The 14,973-nt window shown below is 42.3% G+C and overlaps 2 protein-coding genes across 2 annotated transcripts; both read left to right on the top strand.

Moving 5' to 3' along the window:
• The first annotated feature begins 969 nt into the window (after nt 1-969).
• On the top strand, nt 970-4,285 carry LOC138842981 (disintegrin and metalloproteinase domain-containing protein 20-like). The gene has a single exon (XM_089322833.1). It carries the CDS (start codon nt 1,152-1,154, stop codon nt 3,384-3,386), a length of 2,235 nt encoding a protein of 744 aa, XP_089178959.1. The 5' UTR covers nt 970-1,151; the 3' UTR covers nt 3,387-4,285.
• Nucleotides 4,286-8,449: 4,164 nt separating this feature from the next.
• LOC100343514 (disintegrin and metalloproteinase domain-containing protein 20-like) lies at nt 8,450-11,872 on the top strand. The gene is made up of 2 exons (XM_089322519.1): nt 8,450-11,452; nt 11,817-11,872. Exons 1-2 carry the CDS (start codon nt 9,298-9,300, stop codon nt 11,870-11,872), a joined length of 2,211 nt encoding a protein of 736 aa, XP_089178645.1. The 5' UTR covers nt 8,450-9,297.
• The last annotated feature ends 3,101 nt before the right edge of the window (nt 11,873-14,973 follow it).

The following is a 14,973-nucleotide window of genomic DNA, read 5'->3' as shown; positions in this document are numbered from 1 at the left end:
AGAGAGAATTTGCCTGAGGTTTCATCCATGATCCTGGTTTCATCTTGATACATCTGGTAGCCATCCATTAATTTTGGAATCCTACCCAGATTTGTCCCGGAATGCTATAATCAAAATGCTAAACATTGCTCATACTCTGTACACAAAATGCAACAAAACTCAAGCCAACATTTTAATGAAGTTACTCCAGGGGTAAACTCCTTATTGCAGCTTTAAATGAAATGCATAGATCTGGGTAAACATAAGCCTTGTAAAAACTAGAAACTAATCTATATTTATTTTCAAAGATGACTGTATTAGTATTCAATGCAATGCAGACTGTGTGGTAAGAAGTCAGCTGCTTCCATGATGTGATTGGAGGCAGCCAGGCTCTGTACCTGGTCCCCAAACACATGTCTCACTCCTAGTTACCTGTCTAGTATGCCTGCCTTCCACTATGATGGACTTCTGAATAGAAAAACATTAGTTATAAAATACATATTTTATATGGCAAAACGTATTCTTATAAGCCTTCTAATTAAAGACTTTATGACTGTTAAAAAGCATGGAACACAGTTTACGTAAGATTTCTATGGAATTGAAATGAAGCTGAAGCTAACAACATTAAGAAAGAAACAAAAATGAGTTGTCCACATACACGCTGAGGTACAGCTTCAGCTCCGTAATGGCTCCAAATAACTACTCCATAATGGCAGAAATTTGAGTCACATGCCTGAGGAAATATTTATTGCAATTTTATATCAAAAACACTGTATGTTGAATCATCTCATATCCACCATCCACATTTGGGCATTTACCACCTAATTCCAATCTTTCTTTTTTTAACCATTGGAAACTCCCATTCCCAGTACTTAGTTTAGACCAATTCCATGCATTTTACTGTTTCAGCCATGATCCCAAATCAAGAATCATGTTAGTCTCACTTTCTTCTTTCTCTTTCCCACCCTTCCTACCCTCCCCAGCCCTTTCCTAGCTCCGCTTTTTATTTTAACTTTCAGCCCAGCCGCTCTGATGGTCCACCTCTGCCAGGATACGGATCTGAAAAGTTCATCCTGGACCCTGAACAGCTCAGAGGGAGGAACCAGACCAGCAGTTCCTCACACCCTACTCTCTTTTTCTCTGCACAATGGCTCCATAACGACTGCTCCATAATGGCAGTGTGTGGGGCCCTGATGCACACCAGGATCACTCTTCTGCTGCTCTGCCTTGAGGTATCTCTGTCCATTCCCGACCTGTCCCAGGCCAGGCCCTCCCAGCATTTCAGCTCCCCGGAAGTGGTGATCCCCTCGAAGGTGACCAGCAGGGGTAGAGGTGCAAAGGCTCCAGGATGGCTCTCCTACCGCCTGCGGATTGGGGGCCAGAGGCACATTGTCCACATGAGGGTCAAGAGGCTGTTGGTTTCCACACACTTCCCTGTGTTCACCTACACAGAGCAGCATGGCCTCCAGGAGGATCATCCCTTTGTCCCTGATGACTGTTACTATCATGGTTACGTGGAGGGGGCCCCCGAGTCTCTGGTTGCCCTCAGCACCTGTTCTGGGGGATTTCGAGGAATGCTACAGATAAATGACCTCATGTATGAAATTGAACCCATCAGGCACTCTACCACATTTGAGCACCTGGTGTATCAGGTAGGCAGTGATGAGACAGAGTCCCCGCACATGAGATGTGGGTTAACAGAAGAGTTAATAGCACGCCAATGGGCATTTCAAGCATCATACAATTTCTCTCTGAAACCACGTTCTCATCTGAATTGGTGGACCCACTGGCGATTTGTTGAGCTAGCAGTGGTTGTGGACTATTTTAGATTCGAGTACTCTCAAAGTAATGAGACAGTAGTGATGTTAGAAATATTTGATATAATTAATATGGTGGATGAACTTTACTATCACATAGAGGTTGATGTCATTTTGACAGGGATTGAAATCTGGAGTGAGGGAAACCCAGTTGAAATAACTGGTGATTTATATACAGTTTCAGAGCAATTTGCTATGTGGAAAACATCAAGTTTTGATGATCGTCTTCACCACGATGTTGCAAATCTTATCATAAAAGAATTTCATGACAGCATTGGTGTGTCCTATATTAAAGGAGTATGCCAACATCCTCATAATTGTGGAGTTGATGTATTTCAAGACAAGAGGTTGGGTGCTTTTTCGCTTATTTTGACCCACGAGCTTGGCCATAGTCTGGGTATGTCACACGATGAGGAATGGTGTACTTGTGGAGAACAGTTTTGCATAATGAATCCCAACAGAGAGGCCTCACGGCGATTCAGCAACTGCAGTTATTCCCAATATATGGCGAATACCATGGATACTGGAACGTGTATATTGTCTCCTGCAAAACCAGAGCATGTTGTAACGTTGAGCTTCTGTGGGAACCGCGTGGTTGAAGAAGGGGAGGAATGTGACTGTGGATCTTCACAGGAGTGTTCCCAAGATCCTTGTTGTCTGATGGACTGTGTTCTGAAGCCTGGGGTTGCTTGTGCTTTTGGAGGTTGTTGCAAAGACTGTGAACTCCTGCCACAAGGAACTGTATGTAGGGAGCAGACCAATCAATGTGATCTTCCAGAGTGGTGCAATGGGATGTCACACGTGTGCCCAGATGATGTATATAAACAGGATGGTATCCTCTGTAGCACAAATTCCTACTGCTATGAAAATGCATGTAATAACCACGATTCTCAGTGTAAGCAGATTTTTGGCACAGAGGCCCTGAGCGCATCTGAAAGTTGCTACAATGAAATGAACACCCAAGGAACTCGTTTTGGCCACTGTGGTATTGAAGGCACCACATATGTAAAGTGTATGGCTCCTGATGTCATGTGTGGAAGAGTTCAGTGTGAAAATGTGCTCACAATTCCAACACTGGTAGAACATTCTACGGTGCATCAGTTTCACCTCAATGGCACCACTTGCTGGGGCACTGATTATCACCTAGGGATGTCCATACCTGATATCGGTGAAGTGAAAGATGGCACGGTGTGTGCTCCAGGCAAGATGTGCCTCCGCAGGAAATGTGTCGATATGGTTAAGGCATCAGAAACCTGTCAAACTCAGCATTGCAACATGAGTGGGGTCTGCAATAATAAACAGCACTGTCACTGTCACCCAGGATGGGCACCTCCCAACTGTACTGTCAGGGGCTCTGGAGGTAGTGTAGATAGTGGTCCACCACCACCAGTACCATTTGATAAGAACCCACCAGTGCCAGTGTCAACTAGAAACAAAATAATGCTTCTTCCATCCACATTACTCCTCATTCCTTTGATTCTTTCATGTTTGTATTGCTTCCTTGTGCTGTGTAAGAAAGAAAAGCCCAAAGAGGAAGCAGAGGAAGAAGAGGAAGCAAAGGAAGAGGGAGAAGAAGGTGAAGAGGATTGAAAGATAAGGGAGAGGAAGGTTAGCACTATTGTTTCCTTCAAAAGTATCTCTAATTATTCTTTTAGTTATAGAAATGGGACATGTTTAACTGTTTAGACAAAAATTTGTTGGTACCTTATGCTTAGGTCATAAGCGTTAAATATTACATCTCGAGATTCCTACATACTCTTTCTTTGCAGCATTTTCAGCAATATTAAACATTCATTTCTCCCTAATTTGTATCATTATTCTCGTTTATAGCAATTTGTAGTCTCCAGCAGCAGACACTGAGTTGGATCTTAGGGTAAAAAATCACTTTAGATAGTAAAGGCTGTGAAAAAGAGGGTGAACAAGTCAGAGGTGCAGATGAGAAGTCCAGCTACACTCCCTGCCTGGCCAGTCTCAGTGAAGTATTATCTGAGTTGTCTGAGTGGGGCCATCGTGGCCTGAGCTTCTTACCCCCTCATTGCTTTTTCACCCTGGAAAACGTTAGTGCCTGTGAGGCGCCCTTCTGAAACTCTGGCTGAAGTGTTGACATCTGCAGGCCCCCACAGGTCGTGGATAGCTGGTGAGCAGTGCCTTCCTCTCGGGCAGATCCCAATGGCTTTTCCCATTGTTAGAGTGCACAACCTTGGCTCACTTTTCTTTTTACGTTCTGGCAACAACCCCTGGTGGAGACATTAACAAAGGGAAGTTAGTGGGATGAACCATAGTCTCCATGCTGTGGTGTGCATGTTGCCATTCTGAGTCTTTGTATTCTTATCACATATTAACTAAAGTTCTCTGTAAATACAGTCCTCCCCTTGTTTTGGTTCTTCTCTGTTGCTAAGGTCAGTGCACAACCCCTCTACTGAGCCAATTGTGTTTCCTCCACACCTACCTGTTTAAATTTAAACAAACCTTTTCGATTTTATCCTATAGATTTCTCTCTCCTCCATTGGCAGGAAATTGCTATTTTGTATAGAATCAGAGAGGATGCTGGTGCGCATGTCTATTGCTTGCCATCAGATATTCTCTAGCTGTTTTGTAGTTCATGAAAGGCATTTAAGAGGAATCCTTCAATGCTTTTGTTCTTAGAGCTACTATTTTATCAGTACCTCTTGTTGTAGGCTCAATTCTAAGATTCTTTCATTTTATTCCCCTGCCTTAGAGTCTTTGTGTAACTCCTTTCCATGTGCTTGGGTGGGATGGGTGAAATCTCTAACCTGCTTCTTACCTAGTATATTATAAATGTTCTGTGATATTTTTTGTGATAACATATTTTTCCCAAAGAAAACTTTTATTTAAGGAATACAAATTTCATAAGTACAACTTTAGGAATATAGTTATTCTTCCCACCATACCCACCCTCCCACCCACACTCCCACCCCTCCTCCTCCTTCTCCCATTCCCATTCTCCATTAAGATTAATTTTCAATTAACTTTATACACAGAAGACCAATTCTATGCTAAGATTTCAACAACTTGCACACACAGACACACACACACAAACTGTGAACACATTTTACAGTTAATTCTCTTAATACAACTCACTGAAGACAGAGGTCCTGCATGGGAAGTTAGTGCACAGTGACTCTTGTTCTTAATTTAACAATTAACACTCTTATGTATGACATCAGTCACCACCCGAGGCTCTTGACGTGAGCTACCATAGGGACAGTTCTAAGGAGGCAGCAAAACTTCCCTCCTTCCCTTCTCCTTCCTTCAACCTCCTTCCTTTAATTTTTTTGCAGATACACTTTCAATCTACTCTATAATCACAGGCTTAATTCCCCACTAACCATAGTATTCAAAAAGTAAAAAGCAGGAAAACCAAAGTTCCACAGAAGTATAAGTAAGGGTTAAAAATAACAGTCATATCACAGGAATTCCATTTTATTCCTATATGTTTTTTGATATTCTATATTAAATGCTGCATATCAGAGAAAACATATGATATTTGTCCTTTGGGGACTGGCTTATTTCACTAAGCATAATGGTTTCCAGTTGCATCCATTTACTTACAAAAAAAAAACAGAATTTCATTCTTTTTTGTGAGTGAGTAGTATTCCATAGTGTATATATAGCACTTTCTCTTTATCCAGTCATCAGTTAATGGACATCTGGGTTGATTCCATATCTTAGCTATTGTGAATTGAGCTGCAATAAACATGGGGGGGTGCATATAACTGTTTCATATGCTGATTTCATTTCATTTTGGTAAATTCCCTTCCTCTTCCTTTCCCCTTCCCCTCTCCCTCCCCTCTCCCTTTCTATGTGTAACTCTGACTTTCAAATAAAAAATAAATTTTTAAAGGTCCTTGCTGTTGTGGCAAAGTGGGTAAAGCTGCTATCTGATAACATATTTTAATTTACTTTATAGTCATATGCTTAATGTTCCACTAAATAAAGTGATCAACAAATTAAAAAGTATAAAACCATCGTTCAACACATTTATAGACAATGGCTCTATATAATAATCAACTCGTAAGATAGCAATTTCCTTCATATATATTTAAATTTTATTTTTTTAAAATGTGATGTTTTTATTTTGGGGTCTGGATTATTTCACTCAGCATAGTAGTTTCCATATGCATCCGTTTTGTTGCAAAAACCATGATTTCATTATTTTTATGGCTGAGTAGTATTTCATTATGTCATGTACCACATTTTGTTTACCTAGTTATCTGTTGATGGACATCTGGATTGATTTCATATCTTAGCTATTGTGAATTTAGGTTCTGTAAACACGGGGGTACAAATAACTCTCCATATGGTGACTTCATTTCTTTTGGGTATATTCCCAAGAGTGATGGCTGGGTATTATCATAGATCTAGTTTTAGGTCCTGAGGAATCTCCATACTGTCCCCAACAATAGTGGTATCGTTTACATTCCCATGAATACTGTATTAGAGTATCTTTTCCTCAACATCCCCCTGCCCCAGTGTTGGTTGTCTTTATAGTTAGATGATAGCTATTTTAACTAGGGTGAGGTGAAACCTCTTTGTGGTTTGTATTTGTATCTCCCTAGTAACTAGTGGTCCTGCACGATTTTTCATTTGTCTGTTGAGTCATTTGTATTTCATCCTTTGAAAAATGGCTATTCATTCCTTTGCCAGTTTCTTAATTAGACTGTTTGTTTTGTTGTTGTTGAGTTTCTGAGCTCCTTATATATTCTGGATAATAATTCTTTATCAGATATATAGTTTGAAAGCATTTTCTCCCATTCTGTTGGTTGCCTCTTTGCTTTGTCAACACTTTGTATTTCTTTTGCTGTGCAGTAGCTTCTTAGCTTGATGTCATCCCAGTTGTCTATTTTTGGTTTTATTACTTGTACTTCTATTATGTCATCCAGGAAATTTCATGTGATTAAGTTCCTTAACTGAGTTTTCTATTTTCCTTTCCTTCTCTTCTTTTCTCTACCCTTCTCTTTTATTTATTTATTTATTTATTTATTTTGCTGAGTGATAGCTGCATTTATTCTTAAGGAGGCCATAAATTTGTCCTTTAGTTTCAAAATTATTTTCACATCAATTCTCATGTTAATGTGATATTAATACAAAGAGAACATATTCAGTGTAGTTGATAAATTGTTTCTTCCTTACTTCCCCCTCTCCTCCCTCCATGCCTACTTCTGTCTCTCTTTCTTTTTAAGTTTTGATATAGCATGCTTTTAATTTACATTGCAGTCTAGGGCTTAATGCTCCAGTAAATAAAGTGTTTAAAAGTAAAATGTACAAAGGCCCTCGTTTTGTGGGTTTATAGGCAAGGGCTGTAAAAATAATCAAATGAAAGCATGACCATTTCCCTGCTATTCAGTAAATTTTTAAATAATCACAAATCATTAAAAGTATAAAAATATATCATTCTTAATCATTTGTTTAAGAAAGATACAAATCAATGTTTGACAAAACTGTATTTGCAGCAATAGTGAGGTACACAGGCATTTCTTTTTCAGTTTTTTTGATTTTTTTAAAAATTTAATCCCCATGCATAAGATAAGGGAGAACATGCCGCATTTGTCTTTCTGTGTCTGGCTTGTGAACTACCTAGGTGGCCATAGTTTCTCCAGTTTATAAAAGATCTGGAGGTGAGACTTGAAGCACATATTGTTTCTTTCTTCCTGGATCAAGCAAAAGCCAGTTGCCATGAGTTCTACAGATGAAAGGTTATGAAATCCACAACATGAGCCAGCTTGACATCAAATCTGAATCCAATATGGTCTTTGATGCCAATGAAGTTTAGCTGGCAAATTGCTTGTTGCCAAGAGCCTAGCACTGGAGGCTATGCCCATATTCTTCAACCATGGAACCTGTGAGATAATAAATATCCATTATTTTAAGCTGCTGAATTTGTGATAATTTGGTACATTGTATAGAAAACAAATTCACTTCAAAACCTTGGTACATCTCATTTGCTTACGACTACTCTATGCAAAGGATATGATAAGAGAGACAAGAGGACTTCACCTGCATTAGAGATGCTTGGCCAGAGGTTTCATCCGTGATCCTGGTTTCCTCTCCTGGCATCTGGCAGCCACCTATTAGTTTTGGCATGCTGCCCAGATTTGTCACTGCTTCCTTGTCATCATAATGCGAAACATTGCTCATACTCTATACTGCTAATGTTGCATGTATCCATATTCACGGTATTGAAGACAGTAGTGTCTGTTAACAGTGTGTCTCCGAGCTTAACTTTTTATTTCAAATACTATATTATTAATGATATAGTGATGTGAAAGTCAGCCAATTGCCGAAATGATTTTGTCTGAACCAAAATTTATATTTTAAATGTTAATGAGATTTAAAATGCTGAAAGTTTAGTCCTCTGTACATTTTAATGAACTTACTCTAAGGTTAAACCTCCCATTGAAGCTTTACTTGGAAAATTGAAATGAAATGGTTAGATCTGGGGCACCTTGTGAAAACCAGAAAATAAGCTACATTGATTAACCTAATGGTCATGTTAGGATTCAGTAGCTGATGCAAGCTGTTTGATGAGAAGGCTGCTGTCCCCATTATGTGGTTGGAGACACGTGGGCAGTGTTCCTGGTCCCAAACACATGTGCCACTTGCAATTACCCAACAAGTATGCCTACTTTCTTTCTTTTCTTTTCTTTTCTTTTTTTTTTTGACAGGCAGAGTTAGACAGTGAGAGAGAGAGACAGAGAGAAAAGTCTTCCTTCCGTTGGTTCATCCCCAAATGGTTGCTACGGCCGGCGCGCTGCGCCAATCCGAAGCCAGAAATCAGGTACTTCCTCCAGGTCTCCAATAAATATGCCTACTTTTCTCTGAATGTGGTGGGCTTCTGTATGGAATATAATTCATTATAAAAGAAGATTTTTTTTGATTTCAGGTCTTCCTATGAACCCTTTAAGTGGAGGATTTTATGACTGATAAATAGAACAGAGCAGAGTAGACTTAAGATGTCTATGGAATTGAAAGGGAGATGGAGATAACAGCAACAAGAAAAACAAAAATGAGTTGTTCACATACATGCTGAACGTGCAGGAAGCCAGCACATTTTTGATGCAAGAGATATTTGGTTCTCATGCCATTTGAAAAATTGTATTGATATTCACCATCCAAATTCAGCAATTGCTCACCTAGTTCCAATCTTTTTTTAACCATTGGAAACTCCCATTCCCAGTACTTAGTTTAGACCAATTCCATGCATTTTACTGTTTCAGCCATGATCCCAAATCAAGAATCATGTTAGTCTCACTTTCTTCTTTCTCTTTCCCACCCTTCCTACCCTCCCCAGCCCTTTCCTAGCTCCGCTTTTTATTTTAACTTTCAGCCCAGCCGCTCTGATGGTCCACCTCTGCCAGGATACGGATCTGAAAAGTTCATCCTGGACCCTGAACAGCTCAGAGGGAGGAACCAGACCAGCAGTTCCTCACACCCTACTCTCTTTTTTTCTGCACAATGGCTCCATAACGACTGCTCCATAATGGCAGTGTGTGGGGCCCTGATGCACACCAGGATCACTCTTCTGCTGCTCTGCCTTGAGGTATCTCTGTCCATTCCCGACCTGTCCCAGGCCAGGCCCTCCCAGCATTTCAGCTCCCCGGAAGTGGTGATCCCCTCGAAGGTGACCAGCAGGGGTAGAGGTGCAAAGGCTCCAGGATGGCTCTCCTACCGCCTGCGGATTGGGGGCCAGAGGCACATTGTCCACATGAGGGTCAAGAGGCTGTTGGTTTCCACACACCTCCCTGTGTTCACCTACACAGAGCAGCATGGCCTCCAGGAGGATCATCCCTTTGTCCCTGATGACTGTTACTATCATGGTTACGTGGAGGGGGCCCCCGAGTCTCTGGTTGCCCTCAGCACCTGTTCTGGGGGATTTCGAGGAATGCTACAGATAAATGACCTCATGTATGAAATTGAACCCATCAGGCACTCTACCACATTTGAGCACCTGGTGTTTCAGGTAGGCAGTGATGAGACAGAGTCCCCGCACATGAGATGTGGGTTAACAGAAGAGTCAATAGCACGCCAATGGGCATTTCAAGCATCATACAATTTCTCTCTGAAACCACGTTCTCATCTGAATTGGTGGACCCACTGGCGATTTGTTGAGCTGGGAGTGGTTGTGGACTATTTTAGATTCAAGTACTCTCAAAGTAATGAGACAATAGTGATGTTAGAAATATTTGATATAATTAATATGGTGGATGAATATTATTACCACATACAGATTGATGTGGTTTTGACAGGGATTGAAATTTGGAATAATGGAAACCCAATAGAAACAAGTGGTGAGATAGATCCAGTTTTGAATAGATTTTCTCTTTGGAAATCTTTGAATTTTGATGGCCGTCTTCACCATGATGTTGCGCACCTTATCATAAAAGAATTTAATGGTGCCCTTGGCGTTGCATATGTTAGTGGGGTATGCCGACATCGTATTAATTGTGGAGTTGATGTCTTTCAAGACCACAGGTTAGACATTATTGCACATACTTTGACCCATGAGCTTGGTCATAGTCTGGGTATGTTGCATGATGAAAAATGGTGTACTTGTGGAGAACAGTTTTGCATTATGCATCCCAGCAGAGAGGCCTCACGGCGATTCAGCAACTGCAGTTATTCCCAATATTTGGCGAATACCATGGTTACTGGAACGTGTATTCTCTCTCCTGGAAATCCAGAGCATGTTTTAAGGATGAATATTTGTGGGAACCGTGTGGTTGAAGATGGAGAGCAGTGTGACTGTGGATCATTCCTGGAGTGTATAGAAGATCCTTGTTGTCTGTTTGACTGTGTTCTGAAGCCTGGGGCAGCTTGTGCATTTGGAGGTTGTTGCAAAGACTGTGAACTCCTGCCACAAGGGACTGTATGTAGGCATCCAGCCAATGAATGTGACCTTCCCGAGTGGTGCAACGGGACGTCACATGAGTGCCCAGATGATGTATATAAACAGGATGGTATCCTCTGTAGCACAAATTCCTACTGCTATGAAAATGCATGTAATAACCACGATTCTCAGTGTAAGCAGATTTTTGGCACAGAGGCCCTGAGCGCATCTGAAAGTTGCTACAACGAAATGAACACCCAAGGAACTCGTTTTGGCCACTGTGGTATTGAAGGCACCACATATGTAAAGTGTATGGCTCCTGATGTCATGTGTGGAAGAGTTCAGTGTGAAAATGTGCTCACAATTCCAACACTGGTAGAACATTCTACGGTGCATCAGTTTCACCTCAATGGCACCACTTGCTGGGGCACTGATTATCACCTAGGGATGTCCATACCTGATATCGGTGAAGTGAAAGATGGCACGGTGTGTGCTCCAGGCAAGATGTGCCTCCGCAGGAAATGTGTCGATATGGTTAAGGCATCAGAAACCTGTCAGACTCAGCATTGCAACATGAGTGGGGTCTGCAATAATAAACAGCACTGTCACTGTCACCCAGGATGGGCACCTCCCAACTGTACTGTCAGGGGCCCTGGGGGTAGTGTAGATAGTGGTCCAGCACCACCACTGCCACCTGAGGAGAACCCACCAGTGCCAGGATCAACTCAAAACAAAATAATGCTTCTTCCATCCACATTACTCCTCATTCCTTTAATTCTTTCATGTTTGTATTGCTTCCTTGTGCTGTGTAAGAAAGAAAAGCCCAAAGAGGAAGCAGGGGAGGAAGAGAAAGCAAAGGAAGAGGGAGAAGAGGGAGAAGATGAAGGAGAGGAAGAAGAGGAAGAAGAGGAAGAAGAGGGAGAGAGCAACTAATCCCCGTATTTCCTTTAAAAGATTCTCTAACTTTTTTCTTTTAATAATACAGGCGGGACATGTTGAGCTGCTAGACAATAATTCCATGGCAGCTCATGCCCCTGTGATAAGCCTTAAACATTACAGCACCTAATCCTTAATTTTTCTTAATTTGCTGTCTATTCAGCAACATTAAAAACCATTTTCCCTAATTTGCATCATTTTTCTCTTTTTATTTAGAAAATTGTATTCCCCAATAGCAAACACTGAGTTTCAGCCTAGAGTGAAAAAGCATATTAGACAGGAAAAGCGGTGAAAAGAGGGCAAGGAATTCAGAGGTACAGGTGAAAAGTCTCCCACCCTGGCCAGTCTCAGTGAAATGTTATTTGATGAGTTTTCTGAGTTGGGGGCCATAGTGGCCTGAATTTCATTACCTTCTAACTGCTGTTTTTATTTATTTATTTATTTATTCATCAGGTAGAGTCATAGACAGTGAGAGAGAGAAACAGAGACAAAGGTCTTCCTTCCATTGGTTCACTCCCTAAATGAGCGCAACAGCCGGAGCTGCGTCAATCCGAAGCCAGGAGCCAGGTGCTTCTTCCTGGTCTCCCATGAGGGTGCAGGGGCCCAAGGACTTAGGCCATCTTCTACTGCCGTCCTGGGCCACAGCAGAGAGATGGATTGGAAGAGGAGCAACCGGGACTAGAACCGGTGCCCATATGGGATGCTGGTGCCACAGACGGAGGATAACCAAGTGAGCCACGGCACCAGCCCCTCTCACTGCTCTTTTTAGAAAAGATTTATTTATTTGAAAGGCAGCAGTACAGAGATACAGAGATACAGAGGCAGAGGTGAGGTGGGGTGAGGGGATTCTTCCATCTGCTGCTTCACTCCCAAGTTGGCCGCAACAGCTGGAACTGGGCCGATCTGAAGCCAGCAGCCAGGAGCTTCTTCTAGATCTCCCACGTGGGTGCAGGGACTCAAGGACTTGGGCTATCTTATGCATTCCCAGGCCATAGCAGAGAGCTGGATCAGAAGTGGAGCAGCCGGGACTCATACTAGCATCCATATGGGATGCAAGCACTGCAGGCAGTGGCTTTATCTGCAATGCCACAGCGCCGCCCCCCTCATTGCATGTTCACCCTGGAAAAAGTGTGAATTTGGTGGGCTCCTCTCTGTAACTCAGGCTGAAGTGAAAAATTCACATCTGCAGGCTGTCTACTGATCACTAGCTGGTCAGCAAGACCTTCCTCCAAGGCAGATCCTGGTGGCTTATCCCATTTGCAATAGTTGCACAACTGTGGCTCACTTTCCTTTATGTCTGGCAACAACCCTTCATGGATTGCCAAGGTTACCTCTTCCTGTGTGGAGCTTTAAAACAGGATTGTTAGTGGCATGTATAATCATCTCCATGCTGTGTTTAGTAGTGGGGATGAAAGTATATTTATTGTTTCTGTCTTTTTGCCACTTTGTTTCCCTCATTCTCTCTCTTTTTAAATTTATTTGACAGGTAGAGTTATAGACAGTGAGAGTGAGAGAAAGAGAGAAAGGTTTTCCTTCCATTGGTTCACTCCCCAAATGGGCGGAATGGCCGGCACTGCACTGATTTGAAGCCAGGAGCAAGGTGCTTCTTCCTTGTCTCCCATGCGGGTGCAGGGGCCCAAGCACTTGGGCCATCCTCTACTGCCCTCCCAGGCCACAGCAAAGAGATGGACTGGGAGAGAAGCAACCAGAACCCAGTGCCCATATGGGATGCCGGTGCTGCAGGCAGAGGATTAACCCAGTAAGCCATGGTGCCGGCCCCTCCCTCATTCTCAACTGGTGAGTACTTTGATAGCCTTGAATGCATACCATGTGTCATCATGCACACTCTTATCAGTAGATTGAGAACTTTATCACTATGTCCAATCCATGTTGAGGTGTCTGAATCTATAGTCACCACTGGGCAATAGGAACACCTGGAGGCTGCTAAGGAAATCACCTTGGATCTATACATATACCCCAGTATCTGCATGTTCTAACCAGAATCCCTGCCTCCTCTTGATGATTATGGTCAATAATCCCTATCAAGGATGTGACTTTGTTGCTCCTAGTAGAAAGAAAGTGCGAGTTCAAAATCCCATGTGACAGTTTTAACTTATAATGCGTTGATATTGTAGCTTCACCCCTGGTCAAAATATGACCCCTTTGGGGGCCAGGTCCTCCAGCCTTATAGAGTCCAAGTTTATACATGACAGGAAGCTCACACAGCTTCAGCAAATCATTGGGATTTATGGTATATGAAGCCCCTCATATTTCTGGTCTTTGATTTTCAGACCCTTGCAATAGGCTCTGGTCCACTCATACCATCTGTCCCAGGAATTGTATGCTGTCCTCATGGTATATTGCCTCACAACCAGTGTTTCATCTTCAGCTCTAGCTGCACTTCAGTACATGTTTCAAAGCTTATTGGGCTGGTATCTCCTATGTCATTTTTTCTGACCTACAACCCATATATCTCATGATTTGGCCCACTTCTCCAATTCCTTTCCTGTGAAATGTGTACCCTGTTCTGATATGGTATTATATAGGAATACCAGACTAGTGGATCCAACATTCCAGATACCTTTGGCTATTAGTGGTACTTAGTGCTGCTCAGGGCCTTATCTGCAGTGAGATGAGGCAAATTCACGACCAGAAATCGGGTCTACTACTGTTAGAATGCATCACCAGCCCTTCCAGAATGCTCGGGGCCTAATGGAGTCAGTAACTTGCCAAGTGTTTTTTCAAGGAATGGTTGCTAACTGCTTCAGTGAGTCAAGCTTGGCAATGCCCTTTCCCACCCTCAGCCCTGGCCTATGGCGACCTCTACTGGATGTTTCAGAAAGACTGGTTTTCTTCTCCCCCACACAATTCTCATGATAGCGTCCCTGGACATTCTCGTGGAACTTTATTACCTACTGACCCCTTTGCTCAGGTGTCCAATTCATCATTCCCATTTCCTTGCACCTTTCAATCCACATAACAATTCTGGCATCTTAACTTCACGGTGGAGACCTTACTTTTTCCACGCTTCTCGAAGCTCTTCCAGCAGCAAACTTACAATATGTCCTGAGGCCCTTGCTTGGTGCAAATCTCTTATCACGGGACTGTTCTCCAAAGTCACTGGATTTTCCCTTTCCAGTTTTATATTTTACTGCTTGATCAAGTATCCTCAGATAGGTCTCCTTTTGCTTATCAGTTGCTCAGTTGTCTCCAGTTGATTATGCTGTAACTCAACCTAGTTTTATACCTAGAACGAAAGAGGATGAGGGAAGACTCTGAAAAGGACACGTGTGGCCTAGTGGACGAGTGGCCTCTGCATTCTCTTCCAGCATACGCGGAATGAGTACCTTCTAAATATAAGTGTGCAGCATAGAAATATTCAGGTCAGATATT

The sequence above is a fragment of the Oryctolagus cuniculus genome, chromosome 20, assembly GCF_051225735.1.
Source record: "Oryctolagus cuniculus isolate XC-2025 breed Fujian yellow rabbit chromosome 20, ASM5122573v1, whole genome shotgun sequence".
In the NCBI taxonomy this organism is placed as follows: Eukaryota; Metazoa; Chordata; class Mammalia; order Lagomorpha; family Leporidae; genus Oryctolagus; species Oryctolagus cuniculus.
The sequence above is the reverse complement of the archived record's forward strand: the minus strand, read 5'-3'. Positions and strand labels throughout refer to the sequence as shown.